We start from the raw sequence: 18,074 nt of genomic DNA, 5'->3' as shown, positions 1-18,074 counted from the left end.
TTCATTGTTTACAAGATGGCAATTATTTGATGGACACAATTTGGAAAAAAAAATACTGTCACTTTTGTAAACAGCAGTTTGTCCAGTATCAGTGGTTCAAATACAGATTACTTTAAGACAATTACTTTACTTACTTTATGTAAATCCAACTCACAACCTGTAGATAGTCTCCTTAAATGTGCCAAACTATATGATTTTTTTTCTTGGTGCATTTAAAACAATATTAGTCGAGTATAATATTTATGTGTGCAATAAGAATTAGAAACAATAAAATTAAACTTACCAAACAATTACAAAAAATAATCGAATATATATTTTTATTTAAAGTATTTACAGATTTCTCCCCCCTCTCCCACAGATGATATAGCACCACATTGAGTTAGTGAATGAAAGTAGTTAACTATTTGTTTGGGTTGATGTTGGTGACGCATAAACTAAAAGCACAAAAAAGACACTTCAGGTTGTGCTTGTGATCTATACATGCCTTTATGAGAAATTCAGCAACCTACAAAACTCTTGCTGCAGTAAATGAAATGAATGGTTGAACATGGATGTTAGACATGGTTTCCCCCAGGCACAGTGACCAGAATTAATTTGGGAGAATTCATTCAGCTCTGCTGCCCCACAGTGACAAGAGTCATCTGTTTTTGCAGGCTCCGAGGGGCTAATGGTTGCTCTTCTGCTCACCCCTTGTCGTGTTCATCTTAATCTTTGCTGACGAACTATGTAAAAGAGAGAAGATGCCGATTTCATATTCTGTTGCACAATCCAATAACACTTTAAATGATTCCTTGTATTGTACATGAATATTTCAAGACTATCTGACCATGGATTCAGGTTTCTTACTCATGTCATTGTTTCGTGTGATGGCCATGGCGGCTCTGGCTCGGGGACCCTGCTGGGTGAAGTGGTAGCCAAATCTCAGGATACTGGAGTTGTTCTCCAACATGGAGGCAATCTCCATCTCAACTGAGTCTCCAAGTTTTTGTCGCTATATGATACATGAAAGGATAACACAATCAAGCACTGAGTCCTAAATTTCCATTGTGAATTAAATTTGAAAGCAGTAAGAAAGCATGTCATTGGGTATGAGTATTAACTCAGTTATTTCATACTTGGACAATAAAAATTAGGATGTCTTGTTTTGGTTGCTGTGCATAAGTCTTTTTTTTTTAGATGTTACCATGAAAATGGGAAATGCATGCATTGATGGAAATGGCAAAGTCTGCACAGTTCTAATGAGCTTGAAAATTAATAGTTGGTGTTACCACCATTTTTCTTCTTTTAGGCAGACTTGTAATTTTTTAAAAATAGTCTTCAGGAACAGTTCTCCAGGCTTCTTGAAGGACATTTAAAGCTCCTCTGCCAAGATGATCCCACACTGCTTCAGTAATGTTCAGGTCCAGCCTCTGGGAAGGTCATTCCTTGTTTCATTGTGTTTTTCAATTAAATTTCTTTCTTTTTTTTAGATTACACTGCACATCATGCTGAAATATGCCAAGTCTTCGGCTAATAGCTCTTTTGGAATCGCTTTTTTGGTACAAAATTACAATTTAATGTCTGTAAAACTGTAGTTGTTGGCATTGTTTTGCACACAAATGGTACGTTTGTGTGCCAGGCTTAAATTATTCTACAGGTGAGTGTTAAAGTGGCTTGCAAATTATCAGCTGTAGATGCACAGCATGTCCAATAATTTGTTTCTAACCTGGTTGTCAATCTTGAACTCAATCAGTGTGGCGTTATTAGCCATTGCTTTGATGATCGCCATCATGCCGTCTGCAGTGATGAAGTTAGACTCGATGTTAAGACTCTGTAAGCTGGTGTTCTCCTGCAGCATCTCACCACATGCCTAGAAACACAGATAGAAACGCACATTGAAACTATATTTTTCTTCCACATTTTAAGGACTTAAAAATATTTTTTATAGTCAGGTGGCAGAGTTTAGTTTACCATAGTGCATCTGAAGATCAGGTGACAAAGAAAAGGAAAAGGAGATCTTTATAGAATCTGAAGGAAAACTTCAGTCATTGCAATTAATCTCTTTTTATGTGAAACAATAATAGTCAAGTCAAGTCATCTTTATTTATATAGCACATTTAAAAGACATCAAGTGTCGGCCAAAGTGCTGAACAGAGGGATAATATAATAAAAGAATTAAAATAGAAAGAAAACATTTTTTAAAAAAAAAGAATTGTAAGACATGTGATATTAAAGAGATCCAAAAACCTTGGAAAATAAGTAGGTCTTGAGATTCGATTTAAAGACTTCCAAGGATGAAGAGAATTTTATGAAGGGGGGAAGACTATTCCAGAGTCTTGGGGCGGCAATGGAGAAAGCCCTGTCACCTCTAGATTTGAGCTGGGAGCGTGGAAGTGATAAAACCATCTGACTGGAGGAGCGCAGAGATCGAGTGGGTAAGTGCATGCTAAGAAGATCTGAAATGTAACCTGGAGCCAAACCATGGAGGGCTTAAAAAACAAATAATAAAACCTTCAAATCGATTCTATGTTTAACTGGTAGCCAATGTAGAGATGCGAGGACTGGGGTAATATTCTCTCTCTTTCTAGTACCCGTCAGGAGCCTTGCGGCTGCATTTTGAACAAGTTGCAGGCGTGACAGGCTTGAGTGACAAATACCTAAATAATAACACAGTAGAGGTACAACAGTACCTTAAGTTGATATTTTACACTACAAATAAATATCCTCTAATACCCTCAATCAAGAGTCATTCAGTAAACAAACAGATCTATAGCTAGAATGAGATATAAACTGTAAGACATTTCTAAGATTTTTATATCAAAGAAATACATACCATAAAAATTATTATTATATTATATATTATATTATTATAAAATTTAAACTTTGAGGAAATTTGCTGTCATTGGCAAGCAGTTGATAATTACAGTGGGTAATTTACTCACATATGCCACAGGGTCGTTGCTTCGGGTTGCAGCGATGCTCAGAAACTCCACGTGAGAGTTTCCTTTCATCGCTTCAAAGATCTCTTTTAGTGTTGGGATGGGAATGTCCTGCAAGGAAAATACGGGGATGTTCAGTTCACAAACAAGGAATACTTGATAAGCTTGCAGATCTGGGTTTTGCAGCCAAGGATCAGTATAGCAAATGACATGAGCTGGTTCACTGAAACGATTGTGTAATATTTGTTGTCATATGGGAAATTAATCTTGTTTGGGAGTTTAAGGACTCTGAGTCCAGCTTCAAGTTCCTTTTGACAATTTTTTTTTATCTGTGCATAATTTTTCCATAATTGTGACGTTCCAATGAGCTGACCTTAATGTTGTTAAGGTTGACTTCAGTCAGGCTGCTATCATTGTTGTGAATTCTCTCCAGGGTTTCCTCCACATTGGTGGGGTTTGGAGGTTCTTCAGGGAAGACCTTGAAGGGATCTGCTTTCACAACGCCTGAAGGAGATAAATGATCACAACTGAGGCTACAGTGTAAACGGTACACAATAAAACATACAGTACTGTCACATGTCTGTCTGCATTTCATTTTAACGTCTGTCTGTGTGAGTATAAGCAGTAGCTCATGAATGTCTTTGGCTTTCAGACATACTGTTGATGCCCTCGGTGTTGGCGATGGTGCCTGTGGTGCCCAGAGCATCGTAGTACTGCTTGTTACTCATCAGCGTGTACATTCCAAGGATAGCTGTAAATACAGGAAAACAATCACCATGAATACATTCAGATAAAAATATCTATACTATTTGAATAAAATCAGAGAGTTGTGCCCCTGTTAGACTTATTTTTTTAGCTAGTTTAAATGGTGTGTCCTGTGTCCCTGTACTGATATACCAAAGGCAAGTTTGTTAATATTGCTTTGCTAGGAAAAAATGTTTCTGTGGCGAGGACAAAACCTAAAGTGCCACAGTTAGTTTTTCCTTTTCCTTCATCTCCTGTGTGTGTCTATGTGTGTGTGCACAGGTGTTTGATGAGATAAGGAAACTGTTGTCTGAGTTCTGTGGGGACCTCTAGTCTTACACTTTCGAGGGGCCCCCAAGGAAGTAAAGATACCCTGCACAATACACAACTTTCAGGGTCAAGCTGTGGGCCTCTAGAATTCTTAGTGTTATTATAGCTGACATTGAGACAGTGTTAATTTGTGACCACACGAAGTTAGAAGAAGAGAAGACTCTATATAGGGGCACCTAAAGTATCTGTCAGGTCAAACTAATCCTAAAAATACATCAATAGCAAGTATTTAGAAAAGGTGAAGGAAGTACTGCTTTTCTTAAGTAACACTAACTGTCTTTGCATCATTCCTGTTGCATTAAGTTGAAGTTATAGTTCAGTGTCCACCGGCTTTTTTGTTTTCCTGTTTTTAGGTTTGTTATGGAGGTTGCCAGTGGTCACAATCAGCAATATGCTGACCCATGTCTGTCAGCTGTTTGATGTGGTAGTGCAGGACGGGTGTATTGCATTTTGATTTTCTTAAACAGCTGACACCTCAGCAAAACAAAAACAATAACACTGCAGGACAATAAAACCAAGACATTCACGTGATGCACAATAATTGTGTTCAGCGTTAGATGTTAAAAATAATTATTTATACCTTTGTTGTTTTACAGTAACTGCTAACATATGCTAAAATTGTGATGTAAAAAGATATTCTACTGCTTTTACATGTTATACCTCTAAGCTTAACTGTATAGCAACATGAGCTGATCATAAATGCTATAAAGACCATTTCAAAATACAAAGAATACCCGTGATATTAGAGTAGTAATGTCAAAGTAGCATTTACTGCTGAAATGTAGCAAAGAGGAACCCAAACTGGAAATAATAAAATATTAAATAAGAACCACACAATCTGCATATTAGTGCAGGAGTTAGTATTGTGTTATTTTATTGTGTTTAATATGCACTGTAATATTATAGTATCATAATATTCACGGTAGTTTTAGTAGTTTGAAGATTAGGTGACAATATACTGTGATAATTTTTTCCCCCAATTTCTGCAGTTTATCATTGGATAAAATTACTGTTGTCTTCATTATTATATTCATGTGAACTAGAAAAAAAATAGAACTTACGCAAAAAAATAGGACTTACACTTATATAAAATATTTACAAATGAATACCTTCTACAGCTGTTGAATCTGGGCTTCTTTTTCTACTGCTGTTACTCTTTACAACCAGGAGGAGGCAGACTTCAAGTTTTGTGTTTTGTTTTTTTTTTTGCTCTTGTCAAAACCTGCCAGGTCCAAAGTCTCTGACAAACCAACTGCTGTGACAGCAACACCTCCCTGCATAGCACCTTCCCACCAACCTCCTCATTCAATGTTGGAGTGTTTCTAACCATGGGAAGGTCCTTGTGTGTGTGTGTGTGTGTGTGTGTGTGTGTGTGTGTGTGTGTGTGTGTGTGTGTGTAGCGGTTAAGGGGAGTATTTGCCATGGACACCCATGCCATCCTAAAGTGGCTAAATACGCTAACAACAACCTAAAAAAAATTAATGCTGGAATTCTTTTAAATAAACTGAGATAAATCTCAATAAATCAAGACAAGATCAATTTAAACCAATTAAAATAAACTGCTATTGTCTTATATAAATCAAAATCCTTAAGTGATTTGTTGGACATGCCAGCCAGGCTATTCACTCCCTTCAGTCTGTTTGCCAGAAAGCCCCAACAATAGACTGACAGAGGCTAACCGAGGTTTAATCCCCATCTGGACTCTATCCAAGCTTAAAACGGCGGTCTCTCTGTCAGACTCATGGTGCTGGACAAACATGTTCCCCTACTATGCCTTTCCGGATGCCTGCCTGCCTGTTTGGCACATCAGGGGAGTCTAACCGCCTGTTCAGGGTTTCACACTCAATAAAGCATGTTTTATGTTTCAGTTTGACTTTGCCTAAAATACCATCCAGCATTTAGGATTAATGGTGTGTAGAGGATTTTAGAAAATCTAAGGTTTTCCGTTTTCATTTTTCTGCATTTGCAAAGCAGCTCTCCCAAATAGGTCTTGTCCAATTACTGATGAGCAATGTAACTCACTGAGGAAGGCTGTAAGGGTTTTGATTTCTCTCTGACATTTAAGAAACCCAGAAAGGGCATTGCACAGGATACTGTTAACTTTGACAAAGCTGCAGTTGTCATACTGTCACTACATTTTCTTTAGTTTGGCTGTTTACCACTACTACTAACCTAAGATGCATTAGTACATTAAAAAATGTCAAAATCACCTCTTAAATGATTTTATTATTCAAGAACAAAGCAATCCAACAAGTGTGAACTTTAATTTCAAGTTTCTGGAAACATGGAAAACTGAGGCTTTATCTGCAAACACAGTATGTTTTAAACAGATACAATATCTTTGCCTCCACCATCCCCATGTCCACTCCACCCTTCCTTCGGTGGCCTGGAGCCAGACCTATTTATTTTTGTGTTGCTGAGCGTGGGGAATTGGACCCCGTCACATGTTTGGCCATGTCATTAACCGAGCTGTCTCAGTGTTGAGGGAAACAATATAAAGCTAGCAGTAGAAAGAGAATGGATCTGTATAATAGAACTATGTGGGTCAAAGCCGCTGTGATGAAAACACCAAGGTCACAGTATGCTGTGCATGTCATTGTTGGTTAATAAGCACCAACTGGTGGGAAATTGCATGAGGACAAACAGATGACATCACACAAAAAAAGATGTAATTACAGACATTTTTGCATGTCATAGGTGAGTCGGGGTCTTGGTGTTATGAATGCCGGCTCATTAGTACGGCTTACTGGGATAGAACCACTGCTAATATTCACATTTAACACTTTATTTTACCCATTTCATCTCTCACAAAAGTAAAAGAGGGCAATGGCTCTGGCTTCAAAAAGATCTTTGGTTATGTAGACGTCTATGAGAAAATGACCCTTCAGCTCCTTTGTCTGTGATCTCAGTAAACATTTCCCTAACAAGTTTACGGTCTCAGTCTCTAGTTCCAAATCTTATCAAATAAAAACAATGTTCATTTTATAAATTATAGTCCTCATTACAGTTGGAATGAATGATAAAGCAGCGTATGCTTTACTTCACAAGTTGCTGAGCATGCACTGTTCCTTGATTTCTCAGTCAGATCTGTTCACTGGACACGATGAGCAGATCTGACTGAGAAATCTGTCTCCTATTGTATGTATCTGATTCAAGAAGGCAACACTGGTTCCCCTCATTACAGTATTAGGGAGAGAACAAACTAAAGCACTATTCTTTAAATTTGAGATTGCTGTTATGTTTTGTCTTTTGTGCATCCTGGGATAAACTGCCACCCTGTCCAGTATGCACCCGACCTCTCCAACTTCCCTGCAAGCCTCCACTGGATAAGGTGATGGATGGATACATAGGTTTTTTTTCTAAGAACTTGTGATCAGAGTAATAGTTGCAGTTCCCTTTTACCTGTGATTACCTGTAGGATCGTTAGATGTTTAGCTCCTGAAATACAGACTAAATATAGATTTTGGAATTATCTGCAGCCTGATAAAGCCTGTCATAAAAGCGCACTGTTTACTAAGTTGCACTTGTAAAAAACCAATGTATATAGTATATATACTGCATAAGTATAGTGCTGCCATTGCTATTAAAACAATTAGTAGTAATAGTAAACAGTAGCAATAGTAAATCTTACCTGCAATATCGCACATCTCTGCATCAGTGGCATTTTTCAAGGCCTCCTCTAGCTCTGGTTCCAGGATCACCTGCTCATGCAGGGGGATCTCTGGTGCTTCCTTGGCCACAAAAGGCTTTCCTAGATACAGAAAGAAAAAGATGATAAATAAGAAGACAAAGGCAGGCAAAAGGGTAGCAAAAGCCAAAAAAGGTAGTTAAAAAAAACTACAAAATATCTGATGTTTGTTTATAAATATATTTCTTAATGAAGTTATCTATCTAATAATTTCACTTCTCATAAAAGCTTTATTTGTATGATTTTTCCCAAAACATATCACAAATGGAGCTTTAATAAACGCAGGTTTCACTTAATCCTACACGGTGCTTTCTCAGCTCTTTTTTGTGCTCATTTATCTTCACAATTTCAGTGGTGAATCCCAAGAACATCTGCTTTTTGCATCACTAGTTTCCATTTATTGCAAATTCTATTGTTGATATTAGTGACTAACTATACCCAATTGAAAGGGAAGATATTGAAAGTGCTTAGATAGATTTTTACTGTATGTTCAAACTTTAGCCCGAAAACAAAATTAAATGACTTGCTGCATATTATGTAACGGGACACCTACATAAATCCTTAGACAAAGAATCTGCTTTCCCACCTTTCTTTTCACCGGTGAAGGGCACCAGGTCCTCCCTGTCCTCGTGCTCCAGGGCCTGCTTCTCCAGGTGCTTCATCAGGGCGTCACGGTCATATGGCCCCGTCGGGGTCTTCTTTGTCTGATCTCGTTGCCGAAAGCCAGCTGGCAGCATGGCATTCTGGGAGAACATCGGATCATATTATGGGAAAATAAGACTAAATTAGTAGAAAGTTTTAGGTATATCAAATGATCTGAACAGAGAAGTAGCAGAATTTATTACCCAAATGTGATAAGTGAGAGACCCATTAAAAACTTTTTCTTTTATGAAAGAAGTCACTAAAATGAAATGTAACCCATGCACTTTCTGCATGGTAGAACCATGTTATTTTATCTTTATAATTGGGTAATGTTTGATATGGCAACACTATAGTTTACTGACTGAGAGGTATGCTTTAAAGCTTCATCATTTGCTTTTACTCTGCTGCTAGTAAAAAAATTACAAGTAACAAAGTCAATCATTGGTAGGGTAAAAAAAAATGTAGTTCTTGCTTTAGATGTCACATACTTCCCACATGTCTGATGGTTAACAAGCTACTCCTGATGTCGGGTAGATTTTAGGCACAAAGGTAAGACTTGAATGTCAGGAACCAGCTATTAAAGCCCCGTGACACTGGAAAAGCAGGTTTTAGGTCAAATCATCCATACCTCAGGGTCCATCTCCTGCAGCTCATACTCCAGCTGATCCAGCTCCGCGGCACTAAGGCCTTTGAGGATGGCATCCTCATCAATGTCCCTGGGGTCTGACATGGTTCCTGAGGCTGTGACTCACATATACACACACACACTCATACACACTGCTGCGCACCCCTGGGTGAGAGGGCACTGCCAATAAAAAAGGGGGAAAAGGAAGAGAGGACAATCAATCTTTATACTCTCTTTAATCTAAAATCTTTTTTCGGTCGTACCATGGCTTCTTTTACTGTGTCCTATTTCCAACCCTCTTTTACTTATCTTGTGGTCTTACAATAATATCAGTTTCATTGTAAAAAGCTTAGCTTTGACAATTAATCATGCAAGACAAAGGAGTGACTGAGTACTGTATTACTATAGCCTACATTAAACATGTTGCAGTGTAAACACAGGCTTTTGAAATCCTCAGCCAGATGCTAACGGAGGATGTTACAGCTCATGGTCATAAAGCTTAATCCGCAGATCTTCTGACTATATAAGTAAATGATAAACCACCCAGCTCTTATTTTATATGGGATCCTCTTGGAAACCTGTCAATGACCACAGGGGGTCCCCTTCTTTGCATTTTGTCAACCACTGTCCTTGGCAAGTTGCGTCATGATCTCCTATCAGCTGCCCTACCCAGAGTGCTTCAATAATGCTATTATGATAATAATAGATGCGCTTCCAATAATACATCTGCAATACTCAGGAAAGCAGTGTCTGTGGAAATATGCTACAGCAGCCCCCAGATCACATTCTTGCGTAGTCTTTATTTTCACCTTAAAGCAAACTGCAGCAGAAGAGCCCACTGATGCTTTGCAGTTTTAACAGGAGAGACTCAGCGACACGAAGAAGTGTAAGCAACGAAAGACTGAGAGCGAGAATGAGGTCTTTGTAACTTTAAACCCTCAGCTTACCACACAGTGACTAAGAATAGTCAAATGGAGAGAAGAGAGGAGTGGAAAGTGCAATCCCTTATTTATCATTGACAGACACTCGTTGATACCGTTGTGGACCCACCCGAAACATATCTGCACCCAGGGATGAAAACTCAGTGACACAGTTATGCTTTTGACACATTAAAACATTACAGTTAATTCACACCAGCCTCAAATAACAAAGAGCGTGGTCTACATACAACACCACAGGGCTCCCCAAACACGAAAATACCACAGTGATAGAACATGTATACATCTGGGTCAAAGTATGAGTAATACAGCTATCAGGTTAAAGGGCCAGTGTTTTCATTTTCACTCCAAATTTTTCCCCAACTTGGTCACAGAGCGAAAACCATTGCAGATCAGGTCATACAATATTGTATTTTGCAGGCAGTCTGCTAGCGTGATGTCAGAAACCACTCACATCTATAACTCCAAGTGTTTTATAGCAGGCACTTCTTTTGCATGACAACATAATCATGTGCTCAAGGATGGATTAGGACAGCATAATTCGGAGTAACTTTCCACTATCCAAAGTGATCTGAAAAGTGTACTTTTCCAGCACTCAAATAACTCTATTGTGGTTGCGGGGTTTTGTGTTTCAGGGTGCTCTTGCTCTTTATTTTCATTTATACTGAAACAAAGTTTGTCGAAACACATTCAAGATGGTCCAAATTAGTGACTGCATATGTGCAGCAGATGTCAAGTTTCTCATTTCTATTTTTATTGGAAATGAGAAACTTTCCACTTAATTGAGAATAAAAGCTGTGAATCAAAATATAAATTATTTATAACAATGGTTTACAACATACAAATGAGCCACATCCTCTTTTAAGATTTTCACTTGTTTTCTTGATCATTGTTTTCTCAAAACAAAAGCACAAACACATGAAAAAGCTGAAACATTTAACACACAAAATTTCTGATATGAAAAGTTGAATAAGGACATCGGCCTGAGGTGGAAAGGCACACCTTGTGTTTGTTTGTAAGGCCCTGTGAGTTTGTTGTGTCACCAGAGTTTCTCTAGAAAGTCAGTAAAAAATAATGTCCTGACACAACACAACCAAATGAGTTGGTTTCCCTGACGACGCCATGGGAACTAGGTTACCATGGAAATAAAACTAAACTGCACTGTTCTGCATTATTCCAGAAACTCTAAATAACTTTGCGATTAATGGGCATTCTATTCTATTCTATTCTATTCTACTCTACTCTACTCTACTCTATTCTATTCTATTCTACTCTATTCTATTCTTCATAAAGCATCTGAGACTGAAAGCTTGTTTGTGTTCTTAGAGTCACTGATCAGGTTACATTTTATTAGAAAGGGCAGACAGACACACACAAACACACACACAAGCACACAAATACGCATACACATACAGGACAAAACAATGACATACATCAATTTCACAGACCTAACCTAACCAAAAGCCATGTTTCTACCCATAAAATTTTAAATCTTTATTGTGGGGATTTCTTTTCCTGCCCACAGTAAAGTCTAGTCCCCACACATAATGTGACTGTGTAATACTGAGTACTGTGTATACACATATGAGTGAAAACTATGAATACAGAGTTTTTTAAACAAGATATAGGCCATTAAATTATATTGTACACCACAAAAAGACATATACTAAAGTATATCTTTATTTTCATCAACACTGTGTGCCTCCAATGTGTAAAGCCAGGGACGCAAACACTGGATCGCATAAACGAGTGTTGAGGAAGATAGAGGAGATTTAAAAGATTCAGCTTACAGGACAAGGTGGAGCATCAATCTACTTAGACTCACTTTTTACCACGGATGAAAGGTTTTACCAGTCTCTTGACAGTAAAGCTCCCCCAGCTCTTTAAACTAGACTCATAGCTATAAAAAAAACCACTAAATATCAGTCAGCTACAGAGTCATTCGTCTTTTGCTGGACCATCATGTCACAGATGCAGACAAAAATGCTTTAATGTGACTTCAGATCAATAAAAGTCATTACAGTGAACTCCTTTTTTAAAATGCCTTTTTTTTCACAGAACACTGTCTGGTAATCTGTCAAATCAAATCAATAAATTGGTAAATTTAAAGATGCATTGTGGGGCTTTTTTCTATAATAAAAAGAAAACTAATGATGTAATCTGCAATGCCTGATAAATGTCATTTTTTACCTATTCATATATATTTATGTTATTCTGACTCATTCATTTGAAGCCGGCAGTGTAATAAATCCAAAACATTGTGACATAAAAAAAATGAGGCCAACTAGATCATTCATTTTTCCCTTTTTTTTAAAGTGAAAAAGTGAAAGGACTGGATATTACACTGGTTTCTGGCCAAACTCAGCTCATGTGATTTGCCTGCTGTCAAGCCTTTGAGCCTTACTTATTGATGAGCTAAATACATGGCTGTTCTGACACTTGAGCTGAGATTGAGGGCTCAGACAACTGGATACCAACAACCTGCCAGCGCCGAAGAACATATTTTCTTAACTTATAGAGGCTTGAAGGGTCCCTTAATCACAAAGGGAAGATAGATTAGCGGGAAAATGACAAATCAGAAAGCTAACCTTCAAAGTATCAAAAGGCAAAACTACCACCGAGACATGAAAACTACAAAACAGAGTCAAAACTTTACAATTTTGAGGGAATTGCTTGCTGTCAGCTTTGGTAGACTATAGAAAATAGCACTCTGGTAAACTAACAGTCTGATCAAATGATGTGTTTTGACACATTCCAGGAAGCCCCTGTCCACATTGGAAACAGATGGTGCATTTGTGCACATGCATCTGTCTCCAGCTGTCCCAGCAGGGTTTCTGCATGATAGAAAGCAAAGTGGGTGTGGAGCAGTGCAGCGACCGTCACCTGCCGCTGCCAGCTGGCTCTGGACTGTTCTTTTTCCAGTTAAAATCTCAACCATGTCCTGCACCTGCAGCTGCTCTAGTTATAGGAGTCGTGACCTCAGCTAAGCCTGGCTATAAATGTACAGCTACATGTTATTGATGTTTCACTGAAATACATTTTTTTTCACCTTTTGTGAAATCAAAAAAGTCCAATGGGTCATATTTTTTCTGTTGTGATCTGAAAAAGTTTTTTTTTTCAAATTCAGATAAATTAGATCCTTTGTTTCAGATAAGACTGTGTCATTTTACCTTAAACGGTCTCTTGAGATAAGTACTGCTTTTGTAAGCAGCATTCAATCCAGGTCCCTTTTAACCCATTGCTTTGACTCATTTGTATAAACTGTTTTTGTATCAAGTAATTCTACCTACTAAAAATTAAAACTAGAAACTAAATGTTATTTTAGCTGTAAATCAAAGACTGTCGCTATTGACATATCCCCCACTATCCTTTGATTAGATCACACCTATGCAGGCCAACTTCATATAACTTGCTCAAAGGGAGCAAAAGTCCAGTCAGTCAGAATAACTGAGCTCACGGGGCAAATTTCAGCTAAGACTGATAAGCACACGGAGTTTTCCTCAACAGGAACAGACGCCTGGTCTCCACTCCCCTTGATGACTGCACCTATTAAGCCAGTGTTACAGTTTCTGCATCTACAACTATGCCCGCTTGGGTCCAAGTGACATAAATTTGTTTTGATCACACAAACTTGTTTGAGCAGACACTCCACTACACTGTGCACTGCTCAGGCACAATGTAGTGTCTCCAGGCATATGCCAAGAAGACCTGTAAAAAGTGGAATAAGAACAACTGCTCATCCGTGGTGTCTGCAGCTGTCAGTGTGTGTGTCTGCAACAGTTAAAATCCTGCCCTTACAAACCTTCTATCTCAAGCCATCTATTGAGTTTCTAAGCATTTTCATAACTATGTTGTCTACAGCAGCTCAAGTATTGAGAGATTTCAATGCTTGAACTTCTGTGAAGTTATTTGAAGAAAGAAATGGGTGCAGCTTCATTTTGGAGCAACGATTGTTAGAGGTCTGAAGGATAAAAGCACTTATTGTGAATGCATTAAACCCATAACTCACTATAAGGTAACTTTTATCATCGTATAACTTTTATCATATTTAATTTAATTGCAAGGAGTTCTAATGAATAGATGTCAAAGTACTGCATTTAAGCAGGCAGCAGGGATGAGTTACAGTGCATTTTACAAGTAAAAGACCATTACAAGCGTCTCGATTTCATAGTGACAAAGGTTACGCACTCATAAATGCTCCAAGATGATTTACACTCTGCTTCTGTGTCAGTGCATTATCTTTCCTGGAACATAAATAAACTTTAAAGGGATTCCAAATACTGTACTGCACTGTTTCCCTTGCTCTTTTGGTAGATCCAATTTTCTGTAACGTTAGCAGAAATAGGTTTATTTCTTTTTGCTCGTGAGCAGGCTAAGGCCTCGTTCTGCCACCGAGAGCTCAGAAGATTTGTCACCAACAGCGAGCCATCTTCTCCACGTCTTACCGACCAAGTGTAACATTCCAAATCACCCTTCAGCTTAATTTTAGCTTCACAAGTCAGCTACTTACAGCTGTGTGAATCCTCCCCAGCTTGGGTTGCTCCGTGAGACCAAGTCAGAGCACCATTTTGAGCACCCTAAGAACCACTTTCCTTGGGGGTTCCATTAAAGAAATTCATTTTTTAAGACGTACTGTGGCTTTCACTAACATTGTACCTGAGCCAAAAAACCCAAAAGGTCCCATCTACATAAAACGAAAGGTCCCTGCTTTTAATATAATTACACCATTCAATCCCAAAAGACAATCTGACCCGGTGATAATAGTAAAACATCAGGCACTAATGGATGTTAAATGGAGAGGACGAGCAGGCCACGTGTAAACTTTAGCCTTTTCTGGTTTCCAAACTTTGCAGACTCCTGAGACAACATCTCCAAATCCCCGGTGACAAATTACTTACACAGTGATGGGCAGCCTACAAATACCATACTGATAGATTCATTTAAGTGAATGTCTTTTAGATGCTATATCTGGGAGAAAAAACACTCATTTCTGATTTATAGTTAAATCAACCACAAACCTTTTTTTTTTTACAGAAACACCATATTTTTGGACAATACCATTTGTCTAGCACCTTTCTCCTATTTTACAAACACCTCATAGTGACACAACAGAGTGTGGATGAAGGAAAGCCCCCCAAAGAGGTAAAGAGAGAGATTAAAGTGTGAATCAACATGCCAGTAAAAACTCACTGAAACAGACACAGAGAGCAGCCTCACACCTACCTTCACAGAAGTGCAGTGCTGAAGCCCCTGGGCAAGGCAGAGCCTGCTGTCAGAGAAACTTGTTTCTCTTTTTTCCCTCCTCTCACTCTCTCTCGACCCCCTATTTCTCCCCCCCACCCCTCTCTCCTGTGTGTCAAGCTTCAGGGCTGCTATGCTGAGACCGGCATACTGACAGCACTTTGAGAAGTCAGCATTTTATTATTTTGGCTGTGTGACGGAGATGGTAGAGAGTCGCGTAGAAAGGGGGGGCGAGAGAGCAGAAAGAGAGAGTGACTGAAGTGGGGCATCAACCACATTCATCATTCAATTAAAACTTAGCGGCGGGCAGAAGGAGGATGGCTGACATCTAGTGGTCAGAGCTGAGATGTACATCAAAACGGTAAAACTTCAAACCTTTTTTATTTCAGTAGGTGTTTTGGTTTTGTTTGATTATATTTTATTGTTTTTTTACTTCAGTTGGCAATTCATGTTCTTGGAGTTAAGTTTGCTTTTAATGAAATGTGGTATAAAAATAAAACTGCCATTTCAATCAGAAATGAGATGACACGCTCACATTAACTGCACCTTTTTCACACTTTTGTCTGTTTTATTATTGCTTCATTGTAAATTTTTTGCTTTGATAAAGTGAAGAATTGTACTTCAGAAAGCATCATTTTGGCATCATTTGAGATCATTTTTTGTTTCAGCAACAGATGCTTCTCACATTTGTGCCATGAATTGGTTTTAGATGGTGTTGGTAACAAGTGGTAATGACGCTGAATGTGTTAGTGTTTTAGTGCAAACATTATATACATCATTGTATTTCTATTCATTTATTGCAATGACTTCAAATTGAACACATAATTAAAGATTTGTACATAATGTTTTTAAAATAGTCAAAGTGTCACAAAATACACTTTTACACTACAATCAGATAGACCTTGAAAGTAGCAGGACCCTCTTTTGTCTTCGGGAGTGCTTTAATTCTTCATAGCACAGATTCAACAGGTTCCTGTCTAAATCTATGACCTTGGTTCATATATACATATTGACAAAATATAAAACATTTTTTCATGTTTTATTTTCATGTTTCACCAAATTCTGAATGTCACAGCAGAAATGTTCAGTTTTGTGTTCTTTATTAACAGGAGTGGTATCCAGTATTATTACTATGCATTATTATAATACATTGCTGCTGTAGTCCATTAGTTTTAAGGTACAGTTTGTGTGTTCAGATTTGCTCCTTACCTTAATTGTAACCAGTGGTTGTCTGAGTCACTGTTGTGCACCGTCCTGTTGACTTGAAGCAGTGTGGTCGTTCTCAGGGTGTCTTGACCATATCTACATGCATTGAGCTGTTTCCGTGTGACTGTTTAGATAACTGCATTTCCCAATAACTGTGTAACAGTGACCTGTGAGGGCAGAATTGATTAAAGTGTTTTTTACTTTAGAATCAGTAGATGTGACGTATATATCTTTCGACCATTTAAGGCTTTTATCTTACACAGTTTTTGTTGTTGCTGTTGTTGTTTTTATGTACAGCTAATATGTTCCATAAAAGCACAATGACTATGACAAGACTGTTGTTTGGTTACTTTCTAATCCAGTTTATGTTTTTTTTCATTGTCTTGAAATAAAATGAAACTTAATAATAATAATAATAATAATAATAATAATAATAATAATAATAATAATAATAATAATAATAATAATAATAATAATAATAATAATAATAATAATAATAAATCTTGGGACAGCCAAAAGAGCTTTTACTCCAGTGGCCCACAAATGCAATACAATTTAAGAGAACAGCAGCCAATGTTCAGATTAAAGGGCTCCAGAAGGGCCTGCCTGGCGACACTGTCCCAGGCAGAGTAAATTGGACCCTTGATGTTTAACTAATAGGAGCTGCCAAAATTGCTCTTGGTCTGGCCTCTCACCACCCAGGATCAATTAGACTTGAGAGACCCTACCAGGGGTGAATTGTCCCCCAACAACATACATTATATTGCCAAAAGTATTCACTGATCTAGCACCTAGGCATGCAAAATGCTTCCACAAACATTTGTGAAAGATTGAGTCACTCTCAGGAGCTCAGTGAATTCCAGTGTGGTACCATGATAGGATGCTTCCTGTCTAACAAATATAATCATAAAATGTCCTCACTACTAAATATTCCACAGTGAGCTGGTTTATAACAAAGTATTATAACAAAATGGAAGTGATAAGGGAACAACGGAAAGTTCACCATGAAATGGTATTACCATGTAAAATCACAGAGTGGGATCAGCAGATGCTCAAGTGAACTTTCTGAAGCATCCGTCACTACAGACCTCCAACTTCATGTGACCTTCAGATTAGCTCAAGAACAAAGCGTAGAAAGCTTCATGAAAAAAGCTTTCCATGGCTTAAAAGCTGCATCCTAGTCTTGTATCACCAAGCAAAATGCAAAGTGTCAGATGCAGTGCTGTAAAACACGATGTCACTGGACTCTAAAGCAGTGGAGACACGTTCTCTAGAGTGATGAATCAGACTTTTCCATCTGGCAATCTGATAGACAAGTCTGGGTTTGTCGGTTGCAGGAGAGCGGTATTTGTCTGACTGCATTGTGCCAAGTGAAACATTTCGTGGAAGGGAGATTATAGTATGGAGTTGTTTGTCAGGCGTTAGACCCCTTAGTGTCAGTGGAAGGAACCCCTAATGCCATTTCATACCAAGGCATTTTGAATAATTCCATGCTCCCAGCTTTGTGCGAACAGCTTGGGGATGGCTCCTTCCTCTTCCAACATGACTGCGCACCAGTGCACAAAGCAAGGTCCAGAAAGACGTGGCTGAGGGAGTCTGGTGTGGAAGAACTAGACTGGTCAGCACAGAGTCCTGACCTCAACCTAGTAGAAAAGCTGTGAGATTAATTAGAGCGGAGACTGCGAACCAGGCCTTTTCACCCAACATCAGTGTCTGACCTCACAAATGCACTTCTGGAAGAA

The 18,074-nt window shown here is 38.3% G+C and overlaps 1 protein-coding gene across 2 annotated transcripts; it reads right to left on the bottom strand.

Moving 5' to 3' along the window:
• Window positions 1–300: 300 nt before the first annotated feature.
• On the bottom strand, window positions 301–16,445 carry tmod4 (tropomodulin 4 (muscle)). 2 transcript variants are annotated; one of them, XM_035908190.2, is made up of 10 exons: window positions 16,336–16,445; window positions 8,951–9,127; window positions 8,267–8,423; window positions 7,624–7,743; window positions 3,577–3,669; window positions 3,292–3,422; window positions 2,922–3,029; window positions 1,706–1,849; window positions 847–991; window positions 301–722 (listed from the first exon to the last, which is right to left on the bottom strand). In XM_035908190.2, exons 2-10 carry the CDS (start codon window positions 9,050–9,052, stop codon window positions 700–702), a joined length of 1,023 nt encoding a protein of 340 aa, XP_035764083.2. In that variant the 5' UTR covers window positions 9,053–9,127; window positions 16,336–16,445; the 3' UTR covers window positions 301–699. The 2 variants fall into 2 exon arrangements, with proteins under 2 accessions (XP_035764083.2, XP_006791866.2); XM_006791803.3 differs by lacking the exon at window positions 16,336–16,445 and adding an exon at window positions 15,109–15,278.
• Between the last annotated feature and the right edge of the window lie 1,629 nt (window positions 16,446–18,074).

The sequence above is a fragment of the Neolamprologus brichardi genome, chromosome 11 (assembly GCF_056152115.1).
Source record: "Neolamprologus brichardi isolate AB-2024 chromosome 11, ASM5615211v1, whole genome shotgun sequence".
Lineage (NCBI taxonomy): Eukaryota > Metazoa > Chordata > Actinopteri > Cichliformes > Cichlidae > Neolamprologus > Neolamprologus brichardi.
The sequence above is the reverse complement of the archived record's forward strand: the minus strand, read 5'-3'. Positions and strand labels throughout refer to the sequence as shown.

Coding starts and splice junctions, on each gene's coding strand:
- tmod4 (XM_035908190.2), bottom strand. CDS start 9,052: ATGTCAGACCCCAGGGACATTGATGAGGATGCCATCCTCAAAGGCCTT. Junction 3,423..3,576: donor CAACACCGAGGGCATCAACA/GTATGTCTGAAA, acceptor TATCTCCTTCAG/GCGTTGTGAAAGCAGATCCC. Junction 723..846: donor CACACGAAACAATGACATGA/GTAAGAAACCTG, acceptor TCTTTTACATAG/TTCGTCAGCAAAGATTAAGA.